Source organism: Mustela lutreola, chromosome 1 (genome assembly GCF_030435805.1).
Source record: "Mustela lutreola isolate mMusLut2 chromosome 1, mMusLut2.pri, whole genome shotgun sequence".
In the NCBI taxonomy this organism is placed as follows: domain Eukaryota; kingdom Metazoa; phylum Chordata; class Mammalia; order Carnivora; family Mustelidae; genus Mustela; species Mustela lutreola.
In genome coordinates this window covers 235,636,259-235,660,640 of record NC_081290.1, presented here as the reverse complement: position 1 = coordinate 235,660,640, position 24,382 = coordinate 235,636,259, and the positions used below count along the sequence as shown (strand labels likewise).

Genomic DNA, 24,382 nt, shown 5'->3' with positions numbered 1-24,382 from the left:
TGCCCCAACATTCCTTCTTTTTGAAAAAATTTGGAACACTATAACTACATCTGAATGTAATTTAACTTTCTTCAGTTGGATGTATTCTTAAAGATCTATCAGGAAAGAGTAAGTCAGAAATCATGATTTCCTTCTTTTTTTTTTCCCCAAAAAAGTTCAAAGCGAAGGTTTTTTAATCTGTTTTTTTAAATTTTTATTTTTATTTTTTTACATTTCTTTTCATTGTTCCAGAGTTCATCGTTTATGCACCACACCCAGTGCTCCATGCAGTACGTGCCCTCCATAGTCCACAGTCTCTCATGGTTTGTCTCCTCCTCCAATTTCCCCCAAATCCCTTCTCCTCTCCATCCCCCCATGTCCTCTATGTTATTTCGTATGCTCCACAAATAAGCAAAATCATAGGATAATTGACTCTCTCTGCTTGACTTATTTCACTCGCATTCTTCCAGTATGACTAATATGTTGATGTGATAGCCATTGATGGTGGTGTCTTTGGTGACTCCTTGACTCTAACTTGTGACCCCTAGATTGTAGGATATAGAGGTTTATTCTGCAGCCTTCTGTTTCTCTGCCAACTAACAGTCATATGATTTTATATGTACACTGTATGAGAGCCCTCTTTCCTCTAGAGTCAAACACTATTTAGTCAATAATATTTGTTATTGAGTACTTACTGGTGATAACCAACAGATAAAGTCATTGCTCTCATGGAAATTATATTCCAGTGGAAACATGTAGATAATAATAAGTGAATAAATAAGTGAATCCATAATTATGGCAGGTTGAGATAAGAGAAATGAAGAAAAATAAAGTAAGGTAGGATCAATCAGGAGTGATGTCATATCAGATACTTGGATTAGACGATGAAAGCAAACATTCAGAGTTTTGGTTAAAGCTAATCCCTAGAAGAGGTATAATTAAGAGCAAGAACCTAGAGACATGAGCTTAATTGGTGTGTCTGAAGAATAGGTAGTGGTATATTATAACTGGAGGATTGGTGGGGATAAGTGATTGGTTGGGGAAGAGGCCGCATCATTCAGGGGCTTCAGTAAGTCATGCAATACAGATTTTATATTTTATTCTTAGTGAGCTAGAAAAACACAGCAAGGGTCTTTAAAAACTATTTAAATTTTGACATAATTATAAATTCATAGACGTTCACAAAGAAGCATACTAGGAAATCTCATGCAACTTTATTCCAGCCTCTCAATGTTGATGTCTTAAGTATCTATCACAAAATATCAAACCCAAGAAATTGACAAGGACCCATAGAGCTCATTCCAATTCCACCATTTATACATGCACTCATTTGTGTCTGTATGTATATTTCTATGCAATTTTATTACATGTATTGCCTTGCTAAACTACCAACAAAATCATGATATTCAAATGGAACATTGCCACAGGATTCCCACATTTTACTTCTGTATAGCCATGACTATCCCTTCCCTCTTTCTAACCCTTGACAGCCACTATTCTAGTCTCTATATCTATCATTATATTTTACCAATGCTTCATGAATGGAATTATGCAGTATGCACTCTTTTGAGAATGGCTTTTCACTCTGCACGGTTTCTTTGCGGTTCATGCAAGTTGTTGAGTGTGCCAACAGTTCGTTACTGTTTATTGCTAGGTAGTATTTCATGATACTACAGTTTGTATAACCATTCATTTTTGAAGGATATTTGTGTAGTTTTCAGTTTGAGACTACTATGAATAAAGCTTTATGAACATCCAACTATAAGTTCATGCACGAAAACAAAATCTCTGTTTCTCTGAGATAAATGCCCAAAATCTACTGCAAAATGTGCAATAGCTGGGTTTTATGGAAAGTCTATTTTTAGTTTTGAAAAGAACTGTTAAATGATTTTCCATAGTGGTTGTCAAAAAGATTTTGAAGTGAGAAACTACATGTTATGGCTTACATGTTTAGAAATATTATTGGCTTTTCTATGGTAAGTAAACTGAAGATAGACCATGTAAGAAGCTATTTTGATTTTCCAGATGAGAAATTATAGCCACATAGACTAGGGATGGAGAATTAGAGGTTTTGAAAATAAATTTTGAATACACTTTGATAGTAGAGCTAATAGGATTTAATGATGATCACACAAGTGATATAAGAGAAAGAATCAAGAATGATTCAAAGGTTATTGGTCTCAGCAACTGGAATGATGGAGTTGCTATTTACAGTGATAAAGATGGCTTAAGGAGGAGGAAGAGTCTGATTTTGGACATGTTTTGCTTGAAATGCCTATACAGCATTAGGTAGATGTGCTGAGAAAGCAGTTGAATCTAGGAATCTGGAATATAAATTTAGGAGTCATGAGTGAATAAATGGTGCTTAAAATACACATACACACACACACACACACACACACACACTTTGTGGAGTAAAACTAGAGCAAGGAGAGCTGAAGAAGGAGCACTGGAGTAATAAAAGATTCAGAAAAAGGAAAGACAGAGGACATAGGGAGAAAAAAAGAATCAGCTAATGAGGTAGAAGAAGGGACAGGAGAAAATATAAAAATCAAGATATGAAAGAAAAAATTGGAGTATGTGGAAGTGTTCATAGTTTTCAAATGCTGCTTATGTGTTGAGTAGATAGACAGCTGAGAATTACTCATAAAACTGGACGTTATAGAGGTCCCTGGGTACCAGAGAGAGGGCAGTTTTAGTGGGTGGTAGAGACTGGAGAGTGTTCATGAAGGAGTGGGAGGAAAGAAATGGAAACTATAACGAGGGGAGCATTTTTTCTGTCTTAGGACTATGTAAGAGAAGAGAAATGCTTGTGATTCTTTAAAAAAACATTATCTTGTATCCCTTTACTGTAATAAGCTCCTATATTAGCAGTTTCTGGTACAGAAAACTTACAAAGACTGTACAGAGATTTCCTATAATTAATAATAAGATATCACTAATATCTTATCTAGAATGGTACATTTTATAACCAATATACCAATATTGACACATTATTATTAATGAAGGTAAAGTGATATCAACAAAGGTTCATTTCAGATATAATTTATATCAGAAAGACTTACTTCTGTTTACAGTATATTTGCAGTAGAAATACCAGTATATAACTAAGATTATTTGTACAGAAAAAATGATGATATAATTATAGGTCATACATACATAAATGTATATTCTTTTTTTAAATTTTATTTTATGTCTCTTCAGTGTTCCAAAACTCATTGTTTATACACCACACTCAGTGCTCCATGCAATATGTGCCCTCCCTAATACCACTACCAGGTTCACCCAATATATTCTCTCTTATATACAAGAATCAATTATAATAGTTAAACATCTTTTGAACATTTACTGTATGTTTTGTAGGTTCAGGAAACAACCTTGTTAGAAAGAGCTATAACTCAACACTACTTCTTTTGATATAGCATCCTAGAATGGTATATATCTGTTTCATTTTCAACAAATCATTTTATAATTACATTTATTTGTTCTAAAGAATCTATCTTGATGTCTTTATAAAGAGGACAGCTGATAGTAAAGATAGTTTCATTTCTGTGAGTCATTGTTCCTTAGGGTTTTGTTTACTTGGTTTTATGATGTATTTATTCTATATTCTCAAATTGTCTATGTTAAGAACTGTGAGGAGTCTGAAATTTTCCTCTCCTTGCAACCTAATCAAGTTATCTTGCCACAGTTTCATGGTGGCTGGTAGAAGACACAAATTCTTCTGTCAGAGACAAAGGACAATCTAGTACAAGCAGCCATAACAGTTTTCTCTAGTTTTAACTGATGTACTTTTTCTGTCCCAGAGTCCTATCCTGGAAATTTCATTATATTTAGTTTCATATCTCCTTAGGCTCTTCTTAGATGGAACAGTTTAATTTTAGAATATTTCAGTGTGTTACTATTTTACTTTGATTTTTTTTGAAATGGAGTTTTTGTGTATACTATGTGTTTTTATTTTGGAATGTTTGACTTACTTTTTTATATTGTTGAAATGGATGGTGTTAGTGTTACCCTGTGCTCAGTTTGATTTTTTCCTCTGGAATTTTCACTTTCACCTGCTGAGATGAAGGAAAGTCAATTTCATGTAAGTTGCTCAAAGATAAGCAAGAACTCAGGGGCACAGCAGAGTCAAAATACGTTTTTAGGGGTTATTTTACCCATTTAAAACAATTTTTAAAAAGATTTTATTTATTTTATTTGACAGATAGTACAAGTAGGCAGAGCAGCAGGCAGAGTTGGAAGGAGAAGCAGACTCCCCTGCTGAGCAGGAAGACCAATGCAGGGCTCCATCCCAGGACACTGGGACCATGACCAGAGCCAAAGGCAGCCGCTTAACCGACTGAGTCACCCAGGCGCCCCTATTTTACCCATTTTTATGCACCACAGTTGATATACCAAGCTGGCCAGCATACAACTTTTAATACTCTGGCCTGTTTTCCCTTGAGATATTCAAAAATAATTTTAAAACTTGATACTTTTATCTGATTTGTAAAATGGAAACCTTAGTACCACAAAATTATGATGTATCTTCAGCTCCTTCCTTAGTAAGCAGATCTGTTACACTGCCAAGACAATTCAAGTGTGAAATGTCCCTGTAAGACACTAAGACCTGTGGTAGGTTGTTGTTTTTTGTTTTGTTTTGTTTTGTTTTTGGCAATACATTAACAGAATCAATAAAATGAAAATAAGAGAAGTGAGAGAATAAGTGGTTTCAAGAATAGCTTCAAAGTTTCTGCCATAAGCATCTGGTTGTTAATGATAATCACGAGCAGTAGGTTAAACATTCGATAATATGCAAAGACCTAAAGGAATTTTTAGGTGAAAGATTAACTCATCTTGCTCAGGAGTCTAGAGTTTCTTCAAAGTACCTCAAAGCAGTTACAAGGAGAGACCTGAAAGCCCCATTTGGTGAAACCAGTGATACTCGTATCTGTCCTACAACCATATCTGGAACTCGCCCACATCCCTAATCAATTGATTGTTTTTCTCCAAACACAAAAACATCTGGGATCTGAGTTTAAAGGGTTATTATCACACCATTCTTCAGAGTCAGAACCTGGAGCCTAGCTAATTCAAATTGGTTTTTTCTTTCAAAAAAATTATTTCTTGAATTTTCTGTAAATGACTACTTTGTGCAGGCTGAAGTATTCCAGCACTTCCTGGTTCCTCCTCTCTGTCCCAAATGCTGAATCATACTATGTTTCTAGACCAGGAAAACATTAATGCAAACATTTATATACTAATATTAATAGTATTGACTGGTGACTAGACTCCCTGGAGTCCCTCTAGAATTTAGACACCTCACTTCTCAGTCTTCCCATCCCCTGAGAAAAGCAGTGAGAAATAAAAGGTTATGCTGTCCAGGTGTGTCTGTCTTTCTTGGCTGGAATTAAATTTCTTTGTTCCTATGCTTCACTTCTTGTCTGGGTACCTTTCTCTTTATATGTTCTCCCCACCTGTGTTGTGTTACCTCCTGTATCTCTCTGTTCTTATCTTGGAATTATCCTCTTCGAGTCCTTTATTGGTTTCCTAACATCAGAATAAGGTGCCTGTGAGTATAATCTGAGCATGGTAATGTTGGTAGTTGTTTTGGGGAGGCAGACTGGAGAAGATCCTGGGAAAAATCCAGGGAAAGATTATAATAGCTAAAATAATGAATGACCCCTCAAAGATATGCATATCCTAACTCCTGGAACCTGCACATAAGTTATTTATATGTCAAAATATATTTATGACTGCTAATCACTTGACTATAAAATACTACATTGGGTTATCTGGGTGAGTCTGATATAATTGCAGTAGTCTTTAAAAGCAGAAGAGGCAGATAGAAAAGTTCAGAGTCAGAGAGAGATATGTGATTGTAGAGGTTAGAATAAGGAGACTTAAGAAAGACTCAACCCCCTTTTATTGTCTTTGAGGATGGAGGATGAGACAATAAGCCAAGAAAATGTGTGTGTGGTGTATGTGTTTATGTGTATTCAAGCTATATATTCAATATTTTCTGGCCCAAACAGGACACAATGAAAAAATAAGTAAAGAATGACAAGCTTGAAATATCAGTCTTACTCCTGAGATTGAACAGTTATTCTATGTGAAATCGTGCCTTCTTTTATTCTAGAAGAGATCCATGAGGACAGAAAATTTGTCCTCAAGAGGAGTTCCCAATCATTAACAGAGGATGCTCATATATCTATAAAAGAGAATCCAAGAGAACAGGCATGAAAATAATGTAAAAATGCAGTCACCTGGTAGTTTGGTAAAATTATTAAAGTGGTTTTACAAGCAAGGGAATGGACTGCTTGGTTCAGAAGGTGTGCTGGAGACATCAGTGTTGGTAAGGATCAAGAGCAATGAATAGAATTTACACATGTTGAAAGAAAACAAGATTACACTGATGGAAAAGGCATCAATCTAAGCAATGAGTTGTAGGAATGAGGAGAAATCTATGGAGGTCTACATAGACATCCATTATGGGGGAAATGTGAGACACATTCACATAGGTAGAACTAAAATATATAAGAAAACTACTGACTTGCCAAGCAGAAGATAAAATATATTCTGTAGGCATAATGGGGGCAATGACAAGCTTTTATTTTTTAAAAAAAATATTTTAAAGATTTTATTTATTTATTTGTCAGAGAGAGAGAGAGAGAGAGAGAGAGAGAGAGAGAGAGGAGTGCACACGCGTGTGTGAGCAAGTGAGCACCAGCAGGGGGGGCTGCAGGCATAGGGAGAAGCAGGGTCCTTGCCCAGCAAGGAGGCCCAGGTGCGACTCAATCCCAGACCTGGGACCATGACCCGAGCAAAAGGCAGATGCTTAACTGACTAAACCATCCAGGCATCCCAATGATAAGCTTATTTTTTTTTTTTAAGATTTTATTTATTTATTTGAAACAGAGAGAGAGAGATCACAAGTAGGCAGAGAGGCAGGCAGAGAGAGGGAGAAGCAGACTTTCCAATGAACAGAGAGCCCGATGTGGGCCTTGATCCCAGGACCCTGAGATCATGACCTGAGCCAAAGGCAGAGGCTTAACCCACTGAGCCACCCAGGCACCCCCAATGACAAGCTTTTAAGCAAGTTTGTGAATGTTCTAATAATTTCATATTTTTAAGAGAGCAATCTGGCAGCATGAAATAAAGAAAAAAACTCCCAAGATATTGGAAGAACTGGGATTCTTATTGTATGGCTCCAGTTAATGACTAATGACTTGAAAAGGTAAGGAAATAGAAAAACACAGTAGGCAGATCAGACAGGCTTTCAAAGAGGATCAGAAGAGCTGGCAGATGAGATATAGGGACTAAAGGAGGAGGAGCCTCTGTCAACGCTCTGAACACCATGCTCCAGTGGTGGGAGAAAGATGTGATGACAAAGTGAGGGTAGCTCGTCAGGAAACTGGCCGGTGGAAGAAATAATAGGTTTTGGAGAATTGTCGATGAGTTGACAGAAGAAGAATATTTAGAAGGAGATTTTCTTCCAGATATTAAAGAAGTGGAACAAATAGGCAATAGTAGATTGGCTTGCCAGAGTTCTAATGATTTATTGGCAATGAAGAATGCAGATTTACTAATTCGCATCTGGTCCCTTTTATTTCTTCGAATGGATACCTCAGTGAAGATATTATTGAGACTCGTGCCTGGTAGGATATTCGGTACTTCCATCTTTGGGAAATTCAGACTGAATTACTTGGTGAGGACAAGATAATCTTGGAACTTCAGCTGACAACACTGGCCCATTAATAATCCCAGGTCATAGATCTGGTGGGACATGGTCCCAGTATAGTAACAATACTGTGTTATTGTAATGTCTATAGACAGGGAATTATTGGTTTAAATAATGTCTCTTGGCAGCCTGTGGTAAGTGCTATAAAAATTGTGACAAAAGGTAGGTTGTGTTTGCCACAGTGTTTGTCATGCAAAGAGAATGAAGGGATCTTAGCTCTGGAAAAGTCTTACAGGGAATTCATGGCCAATCAGTTCCAGAAATAAAATACAATATATTTTTTTTAAAGATTTTATTTATTAATTTGACAGAGAGAAATTACAAGTAGATGGAGAGGCAGACAGAGAGAGAGAGATAGGGAAGCAGGCTCCCCACTGAGCAGAGAGCCCAACGCAGGACTCGATCCCAGGACCCTGAGATCATGACCTGAGCTGAAGGCAGCAGCTTAACCCACTGAGCCACCCAGGCGCCCCTAAAATACAATATTTTTGTCCTCAAGGAATTACAATTACCATGATGGCTACACTGAATTTAACAAGTTTCAGTCCAGGCTCCTTCGTGCTCATGGGGATCCCAGGGCTGGAGCCATTCCACATCTGGATTGGGATTCCTTTCTTCGTTATCTATCTGGTGGCCCTTGCAGGCAACGGTATCCTTCTTTACCTCATCACGATGGACCACAGCCTCCATGAGCCCATGTTCTTCTTTCTCTCCATGTTGGCTTCTGCAGACCTCATATTATGTACCACTTCTGTGCCCAAAACCCTCGGCATATTCTGGTTGAAAGCTCAGAAAATTACTTTTCCTGGCTGCCTTACCCAAATGTTCTTTCTTCACTTCAGTTTTTTTCTGGACTCAGCCATTTTGTTGGGTATGGCATTTGATCGTTACATGGCCATTTGTTCTCCTTTGAGATACACAAGTGTTTTGACACCTAGGACAATTGTCAAAATCATGGTGGGCATTGTTGTTCGGAGCTTCAGTGTCGTTCTGCCTGTTGTTTTCCTGGTGAAGCGTTTGCCCTTCTGCAAGTCATGTATCATCCCTCACACATACTGTGAACATATAGGGGTGGCCCGGCTGGCCTGTGCTGACATCTCCATCAACATTTGGTATGGTTTTGCTGTGCCTGTAATGACTGTTATCTCAGACCTGATCCTCATTGTTATTTCCTACTCTCTCATCCTTCATGCTGTTTTCCACCTTCCATCCAGAGATGCCCGAGAGAAAGCCCTCAGCACCTGTGGTTCCCATGTCAGTGTCATTCTCATATTCTACACACCAGCCATATTCTCTGCCCTCACTCATCGCTTCGGTCACAATATCTCTCTCACCTTTCATATCATGTTTGCCAACCTCTATGTGGCCATCCCTCCTGCACTCAATCCCATCATTTATGGTGTAAAAACCAAGCAGATCAGGGACAAGGTCACTTTTCTTTTCTTTTCTAAAGGGATGCAGTGACCCTTGGCTGAGAATATGGAAAGAAAAATTGTGGGAAATTAAGTAATCATATTGTTTAATAGCATTTGTTATGTAAATCAGTGGCAGGAAGTCCTCCAATAATGGACTCAATTCCTATGAACCTCAAGACTATAATTCTGTTGGAGAAAATCAATGGTAGGATTACAGGAAGAGAGGTAAGAATTTTTCCAATCCCTAAAAAATGACAGACATCAGAGGGAAGAATCTTAATTTTCTACAATCAAAAACTTAAATGCAAAAATATTTACTCTTCCTTTGGTCTTTTTATCCTGTTTCAATGTCCTCCTTAAATAAATTTTAAAAAGAAAGAAAAGAAAAAATAGTACTTTATTCATAGGCTTGTTTAGCACCCATTAAACTCACAAAATGAATAACCATCTTCATGCTGAAAATTTCACATCTAAAGCTCTACTCCCAATTCTTTCTCTGTCCCACATAGCCAGCTCTGTATTTGGCAATGCCTCCTGGTTATCCCACTGAAACTCCACAATTGACATAAACTAAAATTCATTTATTCAATTACGTCCTCTGAATGTCCTTTAAACTCATCCATGTGCCATATTAAAATATGATCACCTCTCTCTGTCTCTTTCTGTGTCCTTGGTCTGTTCAGCAGCCTCATTTGGAATTTTCTCACTCCAAGTTTTTCTCTCTTGCATCATTTTTTTTTTTCTTACTCAGAAACCAGGGTGGTCTTACTACATCCCAATTAATGAGGTCAATCCTTTACTTAAAAATCCTTCAAGTTACCCATTTTGCTTGGAAGAAAACTCAAGTGCCCCAACATATCTTCAATGCCTTTTACAGCGTGGTTGGTGCTAACCAGTTGTTGCTTGGTGTCCACTGACCCACCTCTCACCCTTGCTCTCACTTTGGCTCACATGCCCTTTATGCTACAATCACCTTGTATGTCTTATGCTTTTTCAAACTACATTCCCTTTCCTTCTGGACTTTCACACATGCCATTTCCTCTGGAATTTGAAGCTTAGCTTGCACTTGGGTAGGAAAAGGAGTGAAAGGAAATATTTTTTCAATCCCCTTTTATTGTTCTAGTTCACACCCACCAGGATTAATGTAATTAAAAAAAAAAAAAAACAAGGGGGAAATAATAAGTGTTGGTGGAGATATAAAGATATTGAACCCTGATGCTTTGCTGATAGGACTGTAAAATGTTGCAGCCTCTGTAGAATACAGATTGGCAGTTCCTCAAAAGGTTAACTATAGCAGCATTGTCAAATGACCCAGTCCTCCTCCTAGGTATATACCAAAAAGAACTGAAAACATGTTTGCACCGAAACTTGTAAATAAATGTTATAATGGCATTATTTATAATAAACCTCAATTAGAAACCACTCATATCAAATGCATATCAACTGATAAATGGATAAAACAAACATGTTCAATCTAAACAATGGAATCTTTTTCAGCAAGAAGGTATGAAGTTCTCATACATAATATCACATGGATGAAGCTTGAAAACACTATGCTAAGTCAAAGAAGCCAAACACAGAAGGCTGATATATCATAGGATTCCATTTATGTCAAAAGTCCAGAATAGTCAAATCCATAGACAGAAAGTCAATTAGTAGTGGCTAGACAACTGGGGAAAGGGAAGTTACAAGTGACTGCTTGGGGAGGATGTGGTTTCCATGTGGGATAATGAAAATGTTCTGGAATTAGATAATGGGGGTGATTGTACAACATTGTAAATATACTAAAAGCTATTGACTTGACCACTGTAAAATGGTTAATTAAGATGGTGAATTTTTATGTTATGTGAATCCTACCTTAATTAAAAAATTAAATAGTATGTTTGGTATCATATAAATAATATATGTTGAGCGTAAAGCTAATGAGTCTGTATGATTTCAAAGTATTTGCTCCTACTCATTAACTGTCCTAGCTCCCACAAAGGCAGGATTTCTCCAGCACAGAGACCTCACTCTTTTGAATCTCTTCTGAACTAAACCAAAGCTGCAATTTTCAAGTTCATTCTAAGCCCAGTGTATCAGGCCTAAGAAGGACTGCAATTAGTGGGGTGCCGAATGAAGAAAGACTCTTCACACCAAAAGCCAAGTATTAAATTTTCAGGAATTTTGCAAGAAGTTCAACATCATATCAGCAACTTGAAATCAGTTATCGTGGGAGTATCTACACCTCAGGAATCAGCAAATGTACAAACCAAACCCCCAAAAGACAGTTGCTGAGCATTCAGTAGCATATCACTGACTACAGTCCCGTTGAGACTTAGCTCAGAGGCCTGAATGTGGCTGGGCCATGACTTCAGTCTTTTAGGACTGCATTTGAACTTCACCCATGGTTGGGCTTTTGTCTTCTGAACTCTGATGTTTATGCCCATTTGGCCATTTTTTTTGGCCCAAGACCCGTCATCTTCCTAAGCTTGGTAGTATTGTTGAGAGGGTGGTTAGCACATTATTTTATTGTGATTGAGATAGGCTCTTTTAGGTACTTGGATTTATGCGGCAATAAGCAAGAAAGTGGGAAGGAGAGACCAGGATAGGCACAGGGACGGCAGCCATCTGAGACTTACAGGGTTGAGTGTTATGGAAGTAGAAGACCATTTATATTGGAATGTTGTGTTAAGCATGTGTGGCCTTGTAAATACTCATGTCATCAGTTTTGTCCTAAATGCACACACAAACTGTTCTAGATCAGGAATAGATTATCACTATTCCCTTAAAAAGCTAGTGAAAACCGTGTGGTTGCCCATACTTGATTCTTACCTCTAGGCCTGTACAATCGAGGCGAGGTCAAAACCAAACACTGAAGATAAATGTATTTTCTCTGCTTGTAGAAGCCAGAGAGACTATTTTTGCTCCATCTGACTCCCACTTCTTTCGGGGAAAGTTTCTTTGGAGTCTGATAAGAAATAAATCTCTCCAGGGAAAAGATGAGACACTTGTCTTCAGCTCTAAACCCAGCCATGTGTTTGTCCTGGAATTAGGTAAATCTGGAGATTTCTCGCTATCCTTAGTTATTTCACTATTATTGTAAATTAACTTCCCAAGGCTTGCTCTTAGTCCAGGATGCCAAGATTTTGGTAAAAGTTATTCAGAAAACCCAACTTAGGGAAAACACAAATATATTTTCTGTATACCCTAAACATGCCAGGAGTCAGAGTACACAGCTGAAAAGAAAGTTCTATGGTTATGGAGCAACGTAGAATTTCCTTGAAAATTCCTGTAGGTGCTTGTGAAGGAAGTGCAGACCCAGCCCACACTGCCTAGAACAAGGGCCGTGCAGACTGAGCACCCAGAAGTGTGCCTGATCATCCCACATTGCAAGAGGGCTGGGCACGCCTGATAAGAAAAAGCTGTGACAGGACACCTCCCTGGGGCTGGATTAATCTTGATGGAAAAGAAAGGAAAAGATAAGACTGTGCTGTAGACAAAGGACAGGTTTTTGCTTTGTTTTCTGGCTATAAGGAGTGTGAAAGCTCATGCTGGGGAAGATAATAACCTTAATTACAGTGACACATTTGTGTAGCATTTTATAATTTCTTAAGTGCTCTTGCACCCAACTTCTCTTTGGATCCTCGTACCACAAGCCTGTGAAATAGATGTTAAGGAGTCTGAAAAGAGGGTTGCTCAAGCACAGATTAGGAGGGTAGCACAGGACACATAGCATCCAAGCAGTTTGTGTTTGCAAATATCTAATGGTCTTTTTTTTTCTCCCAAATTATATACTTACAGCAGTAAATCTCATTTCATTTGTGCAGATCAGGCTATCTACTATCATCAAATATTACCATTTGTGTTACAAGATTGTGAAGGTGGTATTCTGTAAATAAAGGTAGAAGGGAGAACCTCCACATTTCCCTTATTTATATACAATTTTGGGGTGAACTCTAATTTGTATTCAATATAGCTGTTGGGGAGGACACATAGATATCTAAAAGTCTGAATAGTAGATGGAGACGTGTTCTATAAATCTTATTTTTGTTTGGTAGAAATGGAAATGTCTTATTAAATACCGAAGAACCCTGTAGACATTTAAAATAGTAGCTTTATGCCTAGGGGTTTTCAAGAACATATTTACCTTTGAAATAAGGGACACAAACAATTTGGGTCATCTCTAGCGAATAAAAAAACACTAATTTCCTAACAAGTAGAGTCTATCCAAAATGACAACTTATCTGTCCTTTTTTTAAATAGGACTCTTCCTACTTACCTCTAAAAAAACACAAGAGTCATTTATCCTTGGCTACATTTCCTTTTCAAAGAAAACACAAGGGCCACTAGGTCACAAATCTGTTTGATCTTTACCCCATAGATAACTGGGTTCAACATGAGGGGAACAAGAACATAGAGATTGGCTAACAGAATGTGGACTTGCTTGGGGATTTTTTGGCTGAAGCACTGAGCAATGACAGTGAAAATCCCTGGAAGATAGAACATGAGGATGATACAGACATGCGAACCCCATGTGCTGAGGGCTTTCCTTCATGTATCATGGAATGGCAGCCAGAGGACTGCCTGGTGAATGAGCCCATAGGCGATGTCTATTGTCACCACATCTAGCATAACACTGAGTGATGGTACAGAGATTCCATACCAAATGTTGATGGTATATCAGCACAAGCCAGGTTTGCCAGCCCCATGTGTTCACAGAATGTATGGGCAATGATGTTTGTCTGGCAAAAGGGCAGATGGTTCACTAGAAAGATAATGGGAAAACAGTTGCAAAATTCCTGAGTACTACAACACCCCCTATCTTGCCAATGACACCATGGCAAAGAATGGGGGTATATCTCAATGGGTAACAGATGGCCACATTAACGATCATAAGCCATGGCCAAGAGAATGCCTAACTCCCCTATGAAGGCATAAAGCATAAAGAAGAGCTGGGTTATACAACCCATGAAAAGAGATGTCCACGTCATCAAACCAGAAGATGCTCATCCACATACTGTGGATGTGGATAACATTAGATCCCAAAAAACCAACAGGGAGAAGAAGAGACAAAGTTTGAGAGCTAGCCTGTCACAAACAACTAGCAAGATCAAAGGGCTCAGACATCTGCTATGTAAAATCTCAGGAAGTTCCCTTCTACTCAGAAGTGGTAAGAATGGACCTAAAGGTTTGTAATATTTTATAGTGAGGAGAAAGATTCCAAACATTCAAAGCAAGATCAAAGAATTTCAGGGGTGCTGGGTGGTTCAATCAGTTAAGAGTCTGCCGTTGGCTCCGGTCATAATCCCAGGGTCCTGGGGTCCAGACCCACATCTGGCTCTTTGCAGAACAAGGAGCCTGTTTCTCCCTCTTCCTCTGCCCCTTCCCCTACTCGTGCTCCCTCTCTCACTTACTGTCTCTCAGATAGATAAAATCTTAAAAAAAAAAAAAAAAAAAAGGATTATACAAAGATGGTCCTGAGGAAAATCCCGAAGCTGGTACTGTTTTCTCACAGAATGGTCATAATTTTAAAATGATAGTCATACAAAATTTTAAAACCTGTAATAATAAATTGTATTCTCTGACTAAATACTTTAAGATGGGGAAGAAAGTTATAAATTTTTGTAAAGTATATAAAAACCAAAAAACTTTGTAAAAATTTTATTTATTTAAATATTTTATTTATTTATTTGACGTACCGAGATCACAAGTAGGCAGAGAGGCAGGCAGAGAGAGAGGAAGGGAAGCAGGCTTCCTGCTGAGCAGGGAGCCCAATGCAGGACTCGATCCCAGGACCCTGGGATCATGACCTCAGCCGAAGGCAGAGGCTTTAACCCACCTAGCCACCCAGGTGCCCCAAAACATTTTTTTAAAATTGTTAAACAAGAATCCTGTTATCTGGTACATATATTTACCTAATCAACTATTGATCTTTTTATCAACTAAACACCTATTAATCACCTACAGTGAATATAGAAATACCAACATGAAAAGGATTTCAAGACCTATAAAATAGAAATCCCACATATCAAGGTCTAAGTTAGAGAACCGTCGAGCCAATATGGTATTTTCTGTTTAATTACTTATTATCCACTGATGATAGATACCTTTGTTTTGAAGTTTTGATAGTGAAAGATTTTAGTAAATTATGGACAGCCATCATCAGAGGTAGGGATAGTGCTACTTGAGATTGGGTGGAGGTGGTTATAGCACTCCTCACTCAGGATGAGACTCTGTATGAAATTTACCTAGATTATTCAAAAACAATGTTTCTCTGTATCAGAGTTTTCTTTATTTATACATCCCAGCTTCATTACTTTTTTCCACTAACTTCTTTACTTTAAAGAAGCATAATCAGAAATAAGTAACTTGAGGAAGTTGAAAATGTAAATCATAGATATAATTGGATTCTGCTACCAATCACTTATTGAAATTCCTTTAAAAATGAATTTCATAATTTCTTTCTTTGTTGGTTTTTTAATTCTTTCAAGTTTTATCTTATGTGTGTGCAAGCAATGAATAAAATTAGTAAACAATAAAATTCTATCCTTTGGGAAACATAATACTGTTGACTTTTCTCAAATCTTACCTCAGACAATTTTGTGAAACCCTCTACCTTGTGTTAAATGAGTTTCATCACTGAAAAGGTAACATATAATGACTACTATTCTCTTGAAAGAAAATAAAAATAAAATTTCCAACCCTGCCATCATTGAAGATTTCATTATTATTTTGAGACAGGGAAGGGGTAGGGGCAGAGGCAGAGGGAGAAGGAGAATCTCAAGCACACTCTATGCCCAGTGTCTGTTGTTCTTTAACCTTTTCTCAACCCGGAGACTCCTAGTATGTTACTTTGTTGCTCAAGATCTTTTCTGGTCCCTAGGCTGTGATACCCTTGGGTTTCCTGTGACTCTCATTCTGTATTGAAATTTCATTTTATAAGCCTGTTGACCTTAGCAAGTTATGTCCTCTAGTGGAATACTGATATTTATTTCTGAATATCCAGGGTCTAGCATAAAGTCTAGTTTCTGGGCCTGACATATTATTCTTATCTTAATAAATGTTTGTTGTGTGAAAAAAGTGATCTTGAAATCCTTTGACAAATATCATGCCTGCTGCTACTGTATTTCACATGTGCGGGTGTCTCTGTTGAGATTAGTTTCAAAGGGGGTGATTTAAGTAGAATTATAGTGGATTATCTTTAAGTGGCCCAACTGGCTAAGAACTGCAGTTACCCTACCCTACCCTTCAGTTCCTTATCCATATGTAGGACTACATAGGATAATCTGTGTTCCTTTTCCTATCAGCTCTCTACACTGTGTAACAAGTTACCTCCAGAGTTAACTTAACAGTAAACATTGATTATCAGAGTCTCTGAGTGTCAAGACTTCAGGACTGGCCTACATAGAAGGTTCTGCTTTGGGTCTCTTACTGGTTGTAGTCCACAAGTTATTGGGGTTGCAGACATCTGAAACCTTGGGTGGAGCTGGAGGAGCTAGTTCCAAGATGATCACTATAGGTAGTGCTATTCATTATCAAAGAGGTTTCAGTTCCTGCCCACACAGGCTGTTTGAGTTTCCTCGTGGCATCAAGGCTGGCTTTGCCCAGAGTGGGCGATTCAGGAGAGACAGCAAAGAGGAATCCTCAATCAGGAAGCATGCATCCAACTATATGCTGTTTTTTTAGAGATGAATCACTGAGCCCAACCCAGACTCAGTTGGAGGGGAATTACACACTATCCCCTGAAGATAGGAGTATCATAAAACTTGTGAACATATTTTGAAACCACAATACTTGTTTATATTTTTAATCACCAGAATTCTTTATCTTTGTGATGTTTCCTCATCTCACTTGAGGGCCCCTATATTCACCTGGCTATCCGTGTTAAAATGCCCTAGGCTCTGCATACAAATCAAAATCTGCACCATTGATGCTACTCAGGATAGCAACTATTTCCCAAAACATAGTACATGAATAAATGAAACATTTCTATAAAACAAGGCAGACACTTCCTCAAAGACAAAAGTAAATCAAGAGCAGCAATTAGATGCCACAGTTCTTTATTTTCCTCCCTACTAATCATGCTTGTCACAGGACATACATTTTCCAGAAAAAGGAAATTGGATGGGGTAGAAATGTTACAATAAAAAAAGAGGTTTGGGGTGCCAAGTCAGTTGAGGGTCTAGCTCTTGATTTCGGCTCAGGTCATGATCTCAGGGTCCTGGGATCAAGCCTTGCATCAGGGTCCGGGCTCGGTGGGAAATATGCTTGAGAATTCTCTCCCTCTCCCTTTGCTCCTCCCCTGCTCATGCTTTCTCTCTTTTGATCCCTCTTAAATAAATACATAGATCTTTTTTAAAAAGAAAGGTTTTCATGGAATGTACACTTCTGTAAAAATATTCTGCTTTAATCTGAGTTTGTGATATCACTATAAACTAATAAATTGTTCCTTAAGATTCAGCAATGAGAACTATTTCTTTTCTTTTCTATATTATGCTGTAACTTCAGGAAGACAATGACCATAAACAATGTGTGAAGAGGTGGGTAATTAGATTTGTAAACATACAGGTATACATTTCAGACTTTTTCCAAATACAACGTAAAATTATTTTCTGATTGGTATTATACTAGTAATCTTATAAAATGCTATATAATAAATATCATACAAATAGATGCTAATAATATTGATTTTTCTACTGGTAATTGAGAACACAATTCTGAATGCCTACTTTGTGAGCAACTATAGAAATCTAATGCCTAACATTAGGAATAAGGTCCTTGGGGCACCTGGGTGGCTCATGGGTTAAGTTGCTGCCTTTGGCTCAGGTCATGATCTCGGGGTTCTGGGATCGAGCTCCACATTGATCTCTCTGCTCAGTGGGGAGCCTGCTTCTCTCTCTCTCTGCCTGCCTTTCTGCCTACCTGTGATCTTTCTCTGTCAAATAAATAAATAAATAAATAATCTTAAAAAAAAAAAAAAAGAAAGAAGGTCCTTGTCATTGAGAAACTTGCCTTCTTAAAGCAGAAACAGAGAGCTAGACAGATAATTGCAATACAATGTGATTAAGGCTAAGGCAGGGGTAAACTCAAGGAAGAATAAGGGGTCACTTTCCAAATAAGTGATGCTAGGTTTTAAGCTGAGTCAGATAGAAAAGGATAGGAAAGATATTCTAGAAAGAGGGACTGCAATATGCCTAAGGATGATGCTTGGAAGATTATAATGTGTGTTTGGAACTCCAAACAGATTAGTCTGGAATTTAGGGTGTTTGGAGGAAAATAGGCATGAGGTGACCCTGCAGAGGAAGTCAAGGGCTTGAAATTGCTCGATATTGTATGTGTATATTTATTTATACAAAAGGCTTTTTCAGGGGCGCCTAGACGGTTCAGTGGGTTAAGCCTCTGCCTTCGGCTCAGGTCATGATCTCAGGGTCCTGGGATCAAGCCCCCGCATCAGGCTCTCTGCTCAGCAGGGAGCCTGCTTCCTCCTCTCTCTCTGTCTGCCTCTCTGCCTACTTGTGATCTCTCTCTCTGTCAAATAAATTAATGAAATCTTTTTTAAAAAAGGCTTTATAAACTCTGCAGAAATGATGATCCAATCTTTATTTTAGGAAGATGAGTATGGCTTGGTGGGAAAGAACTGAGATCTTCAGATCAATGAGGGTCCAATAGCAGAAATAACAAGGGACTGAAGTGTTGTGACAAAAAAGGAATGTGTTCTAAACATATCTTAAAGTCTGTGTTGCTGGGGCTGGCAGGCATGTGTGTAAGGAGATTTACATGACGGTTCAAGTATTTGATCAATAGGACTGATTCACGATAGCAAAGGCATTCACTTTTAGACTTGAATCAGAAGAAGATGTACTCTCTTTCATAGGTCTATTTGCGTTTTCATGCTAAAATCACTATTACATAAAGTTATACAAATGATTGAATATTTATGACATAAATGCAGTTACATACAAAGACATGCAATTCCTCTCTCTCTCTCTCTCTCTCTCTCACACACACACACACACACACACACATTTCTCTGCTGATGGCTTCAGCAGTGGTGGAGAGGGCATCTGCCATTTCGTAAGCCCCAGGGGACTCTGCCTGCCCAGGATACTGCCTGTTCTAGAAGACAAGAGTCCTCAGGGACTCAGTCTACCTCAGCCTTGGGACCTCAGAGCCTCAGGAGCTAGACCCCTGGGAAGTGTTTCCTGTGCAGGCCACAGCCACTGATTGGGTTTGTGGCTATGGTCTCTGAGGGGCCCACATGTTTTGAGTGTCCTGTCTGAAGCCCAGGAAGAGAAATAAGAGGACAGGTTGCTTGACGGTGCCATTTTTGTGTATCTTTGGTCCTCACCAAGGACCTAGGTTTGGTGAGTGTTGGGGAATCCAAAGGAAGAGCTCAGGATCCTGGGGTACCTAACAGAAGGACATACAGAGGACCCAGAAGGATAGCAAGGAGATGCTAAGAAAAGACAGGGGTGGGCTCAATCCAGTTTTTCTTTACGAAAGAGGGTCTGCAGGCCTGGGGGTCAGATTTTAAACAGTCTCAGGGGTTGGTAGGAGGAGGGACAAATGGGGAAAATGAAAAGAAATAACATTACTGGAACTTCTCTTCAGGACACGACTCAGCAGTCTGAGAGTTTGGATCTGGAAGAGCAGACCCAAACTCTGTTTTCGTGTGATTTGAAATTTCCCGTTACCGTGTGGGTTTTTGGCATCCGTGTGTATTTACAAGGGTTTGTAATAATAATGACATCACATAACAGTCAGCATCTATTGAGAGCTTAACCCTGAGCAGAGGACTTTCCTTATGTAATGCCCACAAAAATTCTACGAGGAAAGGCATTTTGGACAGATCACATAGCTTGTTTGGTATAATGAAAAAACAGGCACTGATCGAATGCAAATCTGAATCTCGACTCTAAAGTGCAGATTCTTAAGAAGTAGCAATAATGTGACTTTGTGTACACTTTGCCTAAGATTTCCCTGTGTGTGGGTGTGTGTGTGTGTTATTTCACTCACTCATTAATTACTTTAGCCACTTATTAATTAAGCTGTACTTTAAGGGAATGTAGAGTAAATAGAAGGGGAAATAGAGGTGGCGTAGGGGGAGATGTGACAGAAGAAGGACTAAGGTCTCATATCCCACAGGAACTTAGGTGCAATGATTTAAACATTATTTTTCTATTCAACAATCCTTAAGTGTTTATAGAAATTAAACTAGGATAAAACAGGAAACTCTGACTATGAAAATTTCTTTATACTCAAGACAGGTGAAAGATAGGCAAACATAGACAATAAATTATATGTGTTTCCATAGGACACAAGTACACTGTTCTGTGGGTGTGACTAAGAGAACCCAGTCTCGGAATTAAGAAAAAGTTTTTTGGAAGAATTTTCACCTCAACAGAGACAAAGGGGGTGGGCAAAAGTAAACAGCCTTATTTCTCTGGGTAAAACCTCTTGAGCAATGTTAATACAGATGTTTTAAAAGCCATGGGGCGCCTGGGTGGCTCAGTGGGTTAAAACCTCTGCCTTCGGCTCCGGTCGTGATCCCAGGGTCCTGGGATCGAGCCCCACATCATGCTCTCTGCTCAGCCGGGACCCTGCTTCCTCCTCTATCTCTCTGCCTGCCTCTCTGCCTACTTGTGGTCTCTCAAATAAATGGATAGGATCTTTAAAAAAAAAAAAAAAAGTTTTAAAAGCCATGATCTTTTTATGTTAAGTAGAAATGCCTTTAGCCCTTTTCTGGTTTAGCATATTATTGGCTCCCAGTTTGCATGGGTTTATTTTCCTTTGTTTAACAGAGTAACAGAGACCTCATGATTTTAAATGTATTTTAGAGAAAAGGTGTATATTCTTGTCTGGACTCAGCAACAACATTCAGTTCCAGATATAGTCACAGAGCACTTTTTCACTGCCACTGTTGGGCAGCTATTGAAAGCATTACTGAAACAACAACAGCAGCAAGAACAAAAGCAGGAAAAACAAAACTGACACTCTCTTTGCCTCTGTAAAGCCTGCGGTCTAGCCGAGAAAATAAGCAGTAAATGGGGGTGGCAAGTATGGTGAATTTCAGAAAAGAGGAAATACGATTGGGAAATGGAATTTTCTAACATAGATCAGGAAACCTGTTTGAGGGGAGGTGATATTTCAATTGAATGAAAGGGGGCTTTGTTGAGTCCTGATGGATAAGTGGAACCTAGCACGGCTTGGAGACAGGAAGAGGGACAGGGATGCTTGTTCTAAAGTCAAGGAGAAAATAGGTGTAGGGTCTCAGAGTCAGGAGACCTTCACACTAGGGAGTGTGAGCTAGCTTACCTGTATTTAGAATGGCACACATGATCTGTTTAGACTTTTATTTATCTGCAATGGCCATTGTTCAGAGAAGTACAGCATCAAGGTGTGGCCACTGACGGCCTCTTGTACCTCTTTGAATACCTTACAGTGTGATAGTTCACCTGTAAGGAGTCGCGGTGGTCTCATTTCTCTTCATCACATGGCTTTCCAGTATCTCTGACCTCATTTCTGTTCATCTGCGGAGAAGAAGAGTGAGTCTCAGCAGATGTTTCAGTCAAAACTTGAGGAAATAACTAAAGATTATAGTTGGAACCCTGGAAATAAAGTGGTAGAGGAATTTACTATATGTCTTCTATGGAAATTATGTTTAACATACAGATTTTTAGAAAAAGCAGGACTTGGTTTTCTGGCAAACATTCCTGGAATGTAACAAGAAGACTGAAGAGGTAACAAGACCAGATTGTGGACACTTTGTTAGCTATGTTGAAGATTTTAAATTTTTATTCCAAAAGGATTAGATCAGTGTAATCAATTGCACATGGGGATTTAAAGAGAGAAAAGTATAAATGCAACTCAGGTTTTTGTTTTGGCTTATTTTGTGGATGATATTCCACTGGGAAATAGTCTGTGAAATACTAGACAAAAGAGGGAACATTGGGTTTCTGAATAAATATGATGGGTCTTAATTTTAATTTTTGAAAATTAAACTTGAGTGCTGTGAGATATCCATAAAAGGATATCCAGAATGGAGTTGACTGTATGTGTCTTGTGACATATAATAACTATAAATGATGTTGCTGGACTGTAACATTTTCCAATTGTACCTCACTTTCTTAGTTTCTTTCTTTCTCTGCATGTGGTTAGACTGTTTTTCTCTATACTCAGGTCTATGTAGAAAATAGTTACTTTGACCCAGAGAACACTCAGTCATTACATGGAAATAAAATAGTATGCAAGTTGAAGATTCCAGAGTGATGAGTACCAGGAGTGTCATGTCTGGGGAGCCTGCCTGCCTGCCTTTCCCTCTTTCTCTCTTTTTTCCTTCCTTCCTCCCTCCCCCCTTACCTCCCTCCCTCCCTCCGTCTCTCTCTCTCTCTTTTTCTTTTTTCTTTCTCTCTCTCTCTCTTTCTTTCTATCCTCTTTTTAAATGGGAGATCACTTTTCAAGACATGAATATTGCCCTTACTAGTACTGGGAGGTTTTTCTTGGCAATTTATTCAGGTTCATTACAGAAAAAAATATATTTTTCAGATACAGAAGCTATTCTTCAGACCACACTGGCCATGTACAACCTGAGTAGCTACCACACAGAAGACTTCACCCTTTTGGGCATCCCTGGCCTTGAGCAGTACCATGCCTGGATCAGCATCCCCTTCTCTTTTATCTATCTCGTGGCCATTGTGGGCAACAGTATCCTTCTCTACCTCATTTCTGTGGAGCGGAGTCTTCATGCACCCATGTTCTTTTTCCTTTCCATGCTGGCTATGACAGATGTAATATTGTCTACCACATGTGTCCCCAAAACTCTTACCATCTTCTGGTTTGGTCCCCAGAAAATAAGTTTTCCTGGTTGCCTCACCCAATTATTCTTTCTGCACTGCAGCTTTGTCTTGGACTCAGCTATACTCCTGGCCATGGCATTTGATCGCTACGTGGCCATCTGCTCCCCTCTGAGATACAACACTGTTCTGACCCCCAAGACCATCATCAAGATTGCAGTGGGCATCTCTTTTCGAAGTTTCAGCATTATCTTGCCAGTTGTATTCCTACTCATACGCCTGCCTTTCTGCAGGACACACATCATCCCACACACATACTGTGAGCACATAGGTGTTGCCCGGCTCGCCTGTGCGGACATCTCCATCAACATCTGGTATGGCTTTTGTGTTCCCATCATGACGGTCATCTCAGATGTGGTTCTCATTGCTGTCTCCTACACCCTCATCCTCTGTGCGGTCTTCCGTCTTCCCTCCCGGGATGCCCGCCAGAAGGCCCTTGGCACCTGTGGTTCCCATGTCTGTGTCATCCTCATGTTTTATACACCTGCCTTTTTCTCCATCCTTGCCCATCGCTTTGGACACAATGTCTCCCGCACCTTCCACATCATGTTTGCCAACCTCTACATTGTTATCCCACCTGCACTCAACCCCATTGTCTATGGAGTGAAGACTAAGCAGATCAAAGATAGGTTCATACTTTTGTTTTCTACCAAGTGTACAGAATAATGTTCCAATGTGCTGTGGGAAAGCTAACATCACTTTATAGGGGATATTAAGGTAGCAAGACAGAGAGAAAGGCTCTTTCTATTTATTTACTTACTTGCTTGTTTTTAGAGAGAGAGACAGAGAGTGCAAGCGTGGGGGTGTGGAGCAGGAGGGAGAGAGAGAGAATCTTAAGTAGGCTCCATGCTTAGTGTAGAGCCAGAGCAAGAGCTCAATTTCATGAATATGAAATCAAGGCATTAGCCAAAATCAAGAAACAGGCACTTAACCAACTGAGCTACCCAGATGTTCCTAAAAAAAAAAAAGCTAATCCTATTTAAAATGAGAAACTTTACAGGTCCTTTTGCATACCAGGAAAATGGCATGATCTATATGAGAAAATGGTTCTATGTATAAAAAATTCCTGAAGACCTGGTTATGTGTAGAATGTGAAGTTGTATAAGACATAATGAGGAAGAAGATGTAAAAACAGAAAGCTGACATACTTTTTTTTTTTAAGCTTTATTTACTTATTTGACAGGCAGAGATCACAAGTAGGCAGAGAGGCAGACAGAGAGAAAGAGGGAAGCAGGCTCCCTGCTGAGCAGAGAGCCCAATGCAGGGCTCGATCCCAGGACCCCAGGATCATGACCTGAGCCAAAGGCAGAGGCTTTAACCCACTGAGCCACTGAGGCGTCCCAAGCTGACATACTTTAAATGGACAAAACAATGCAAATTTGCAAACTGACATTTGCAGCCAATGAGAGGAAAAATGTGTTAAAGCAGAA

General features: G+C 39.0%; 2 protein-coding genes across 2 annotated transcripts; both read left to right on the top strand.

The window, feature by feature from the left end:
* The first annotated feature begins 8,215 nt into the window (after nucleotides 1-8,215).
* Nucleotides 8,216-9,166, top strand: LOC131821475 (olfactory receptor 52H1-like). Its single transcript, XM_059157610.1, has one exon. It carries the CDS (start codon nucleotides 8,216-8,218, stop codon nucleotides 9,164-9,166), a length of 951 nt encoding a protein of 316 aa, XP_059013593.1.
* Nucleotides 9,167-22,676: 13,510 nt separating this feature from the next.
* Nucleotides 22,677-23,618, top strand: LOC131821467 (olfactory receptor 52H1-like). The gene has a single exon (XM_059157602.1). It carries the CDS (start codon nucleotides 22,677-22,679, stop codon nucleotides 23,616-23,618), a length of 942 nt encoding a protein of 313 aa, XP_059013585.1.
* The last annotated feature ends 764 nt before the right edge of the window (nucleotides 23,619-24,382 follow it).

What these genes read in the sequence shown, in the direction of transcription:
- LOC131821475 (XM_059157610.1), top strand. Translation starts at nt 8,216, where the DNA reads ATGATGGCTACACTGAATTTAACAAGTTTCAGTCCAGGCTCCTTCGTG.
- LOC131821467 (XM_059157602.1), top strand. Translation starts at nt 22,677, where the DNA reads ATGTACAACCTGAGTAGCTACCACACAGAAGACTTCACCCTTTTGGGC.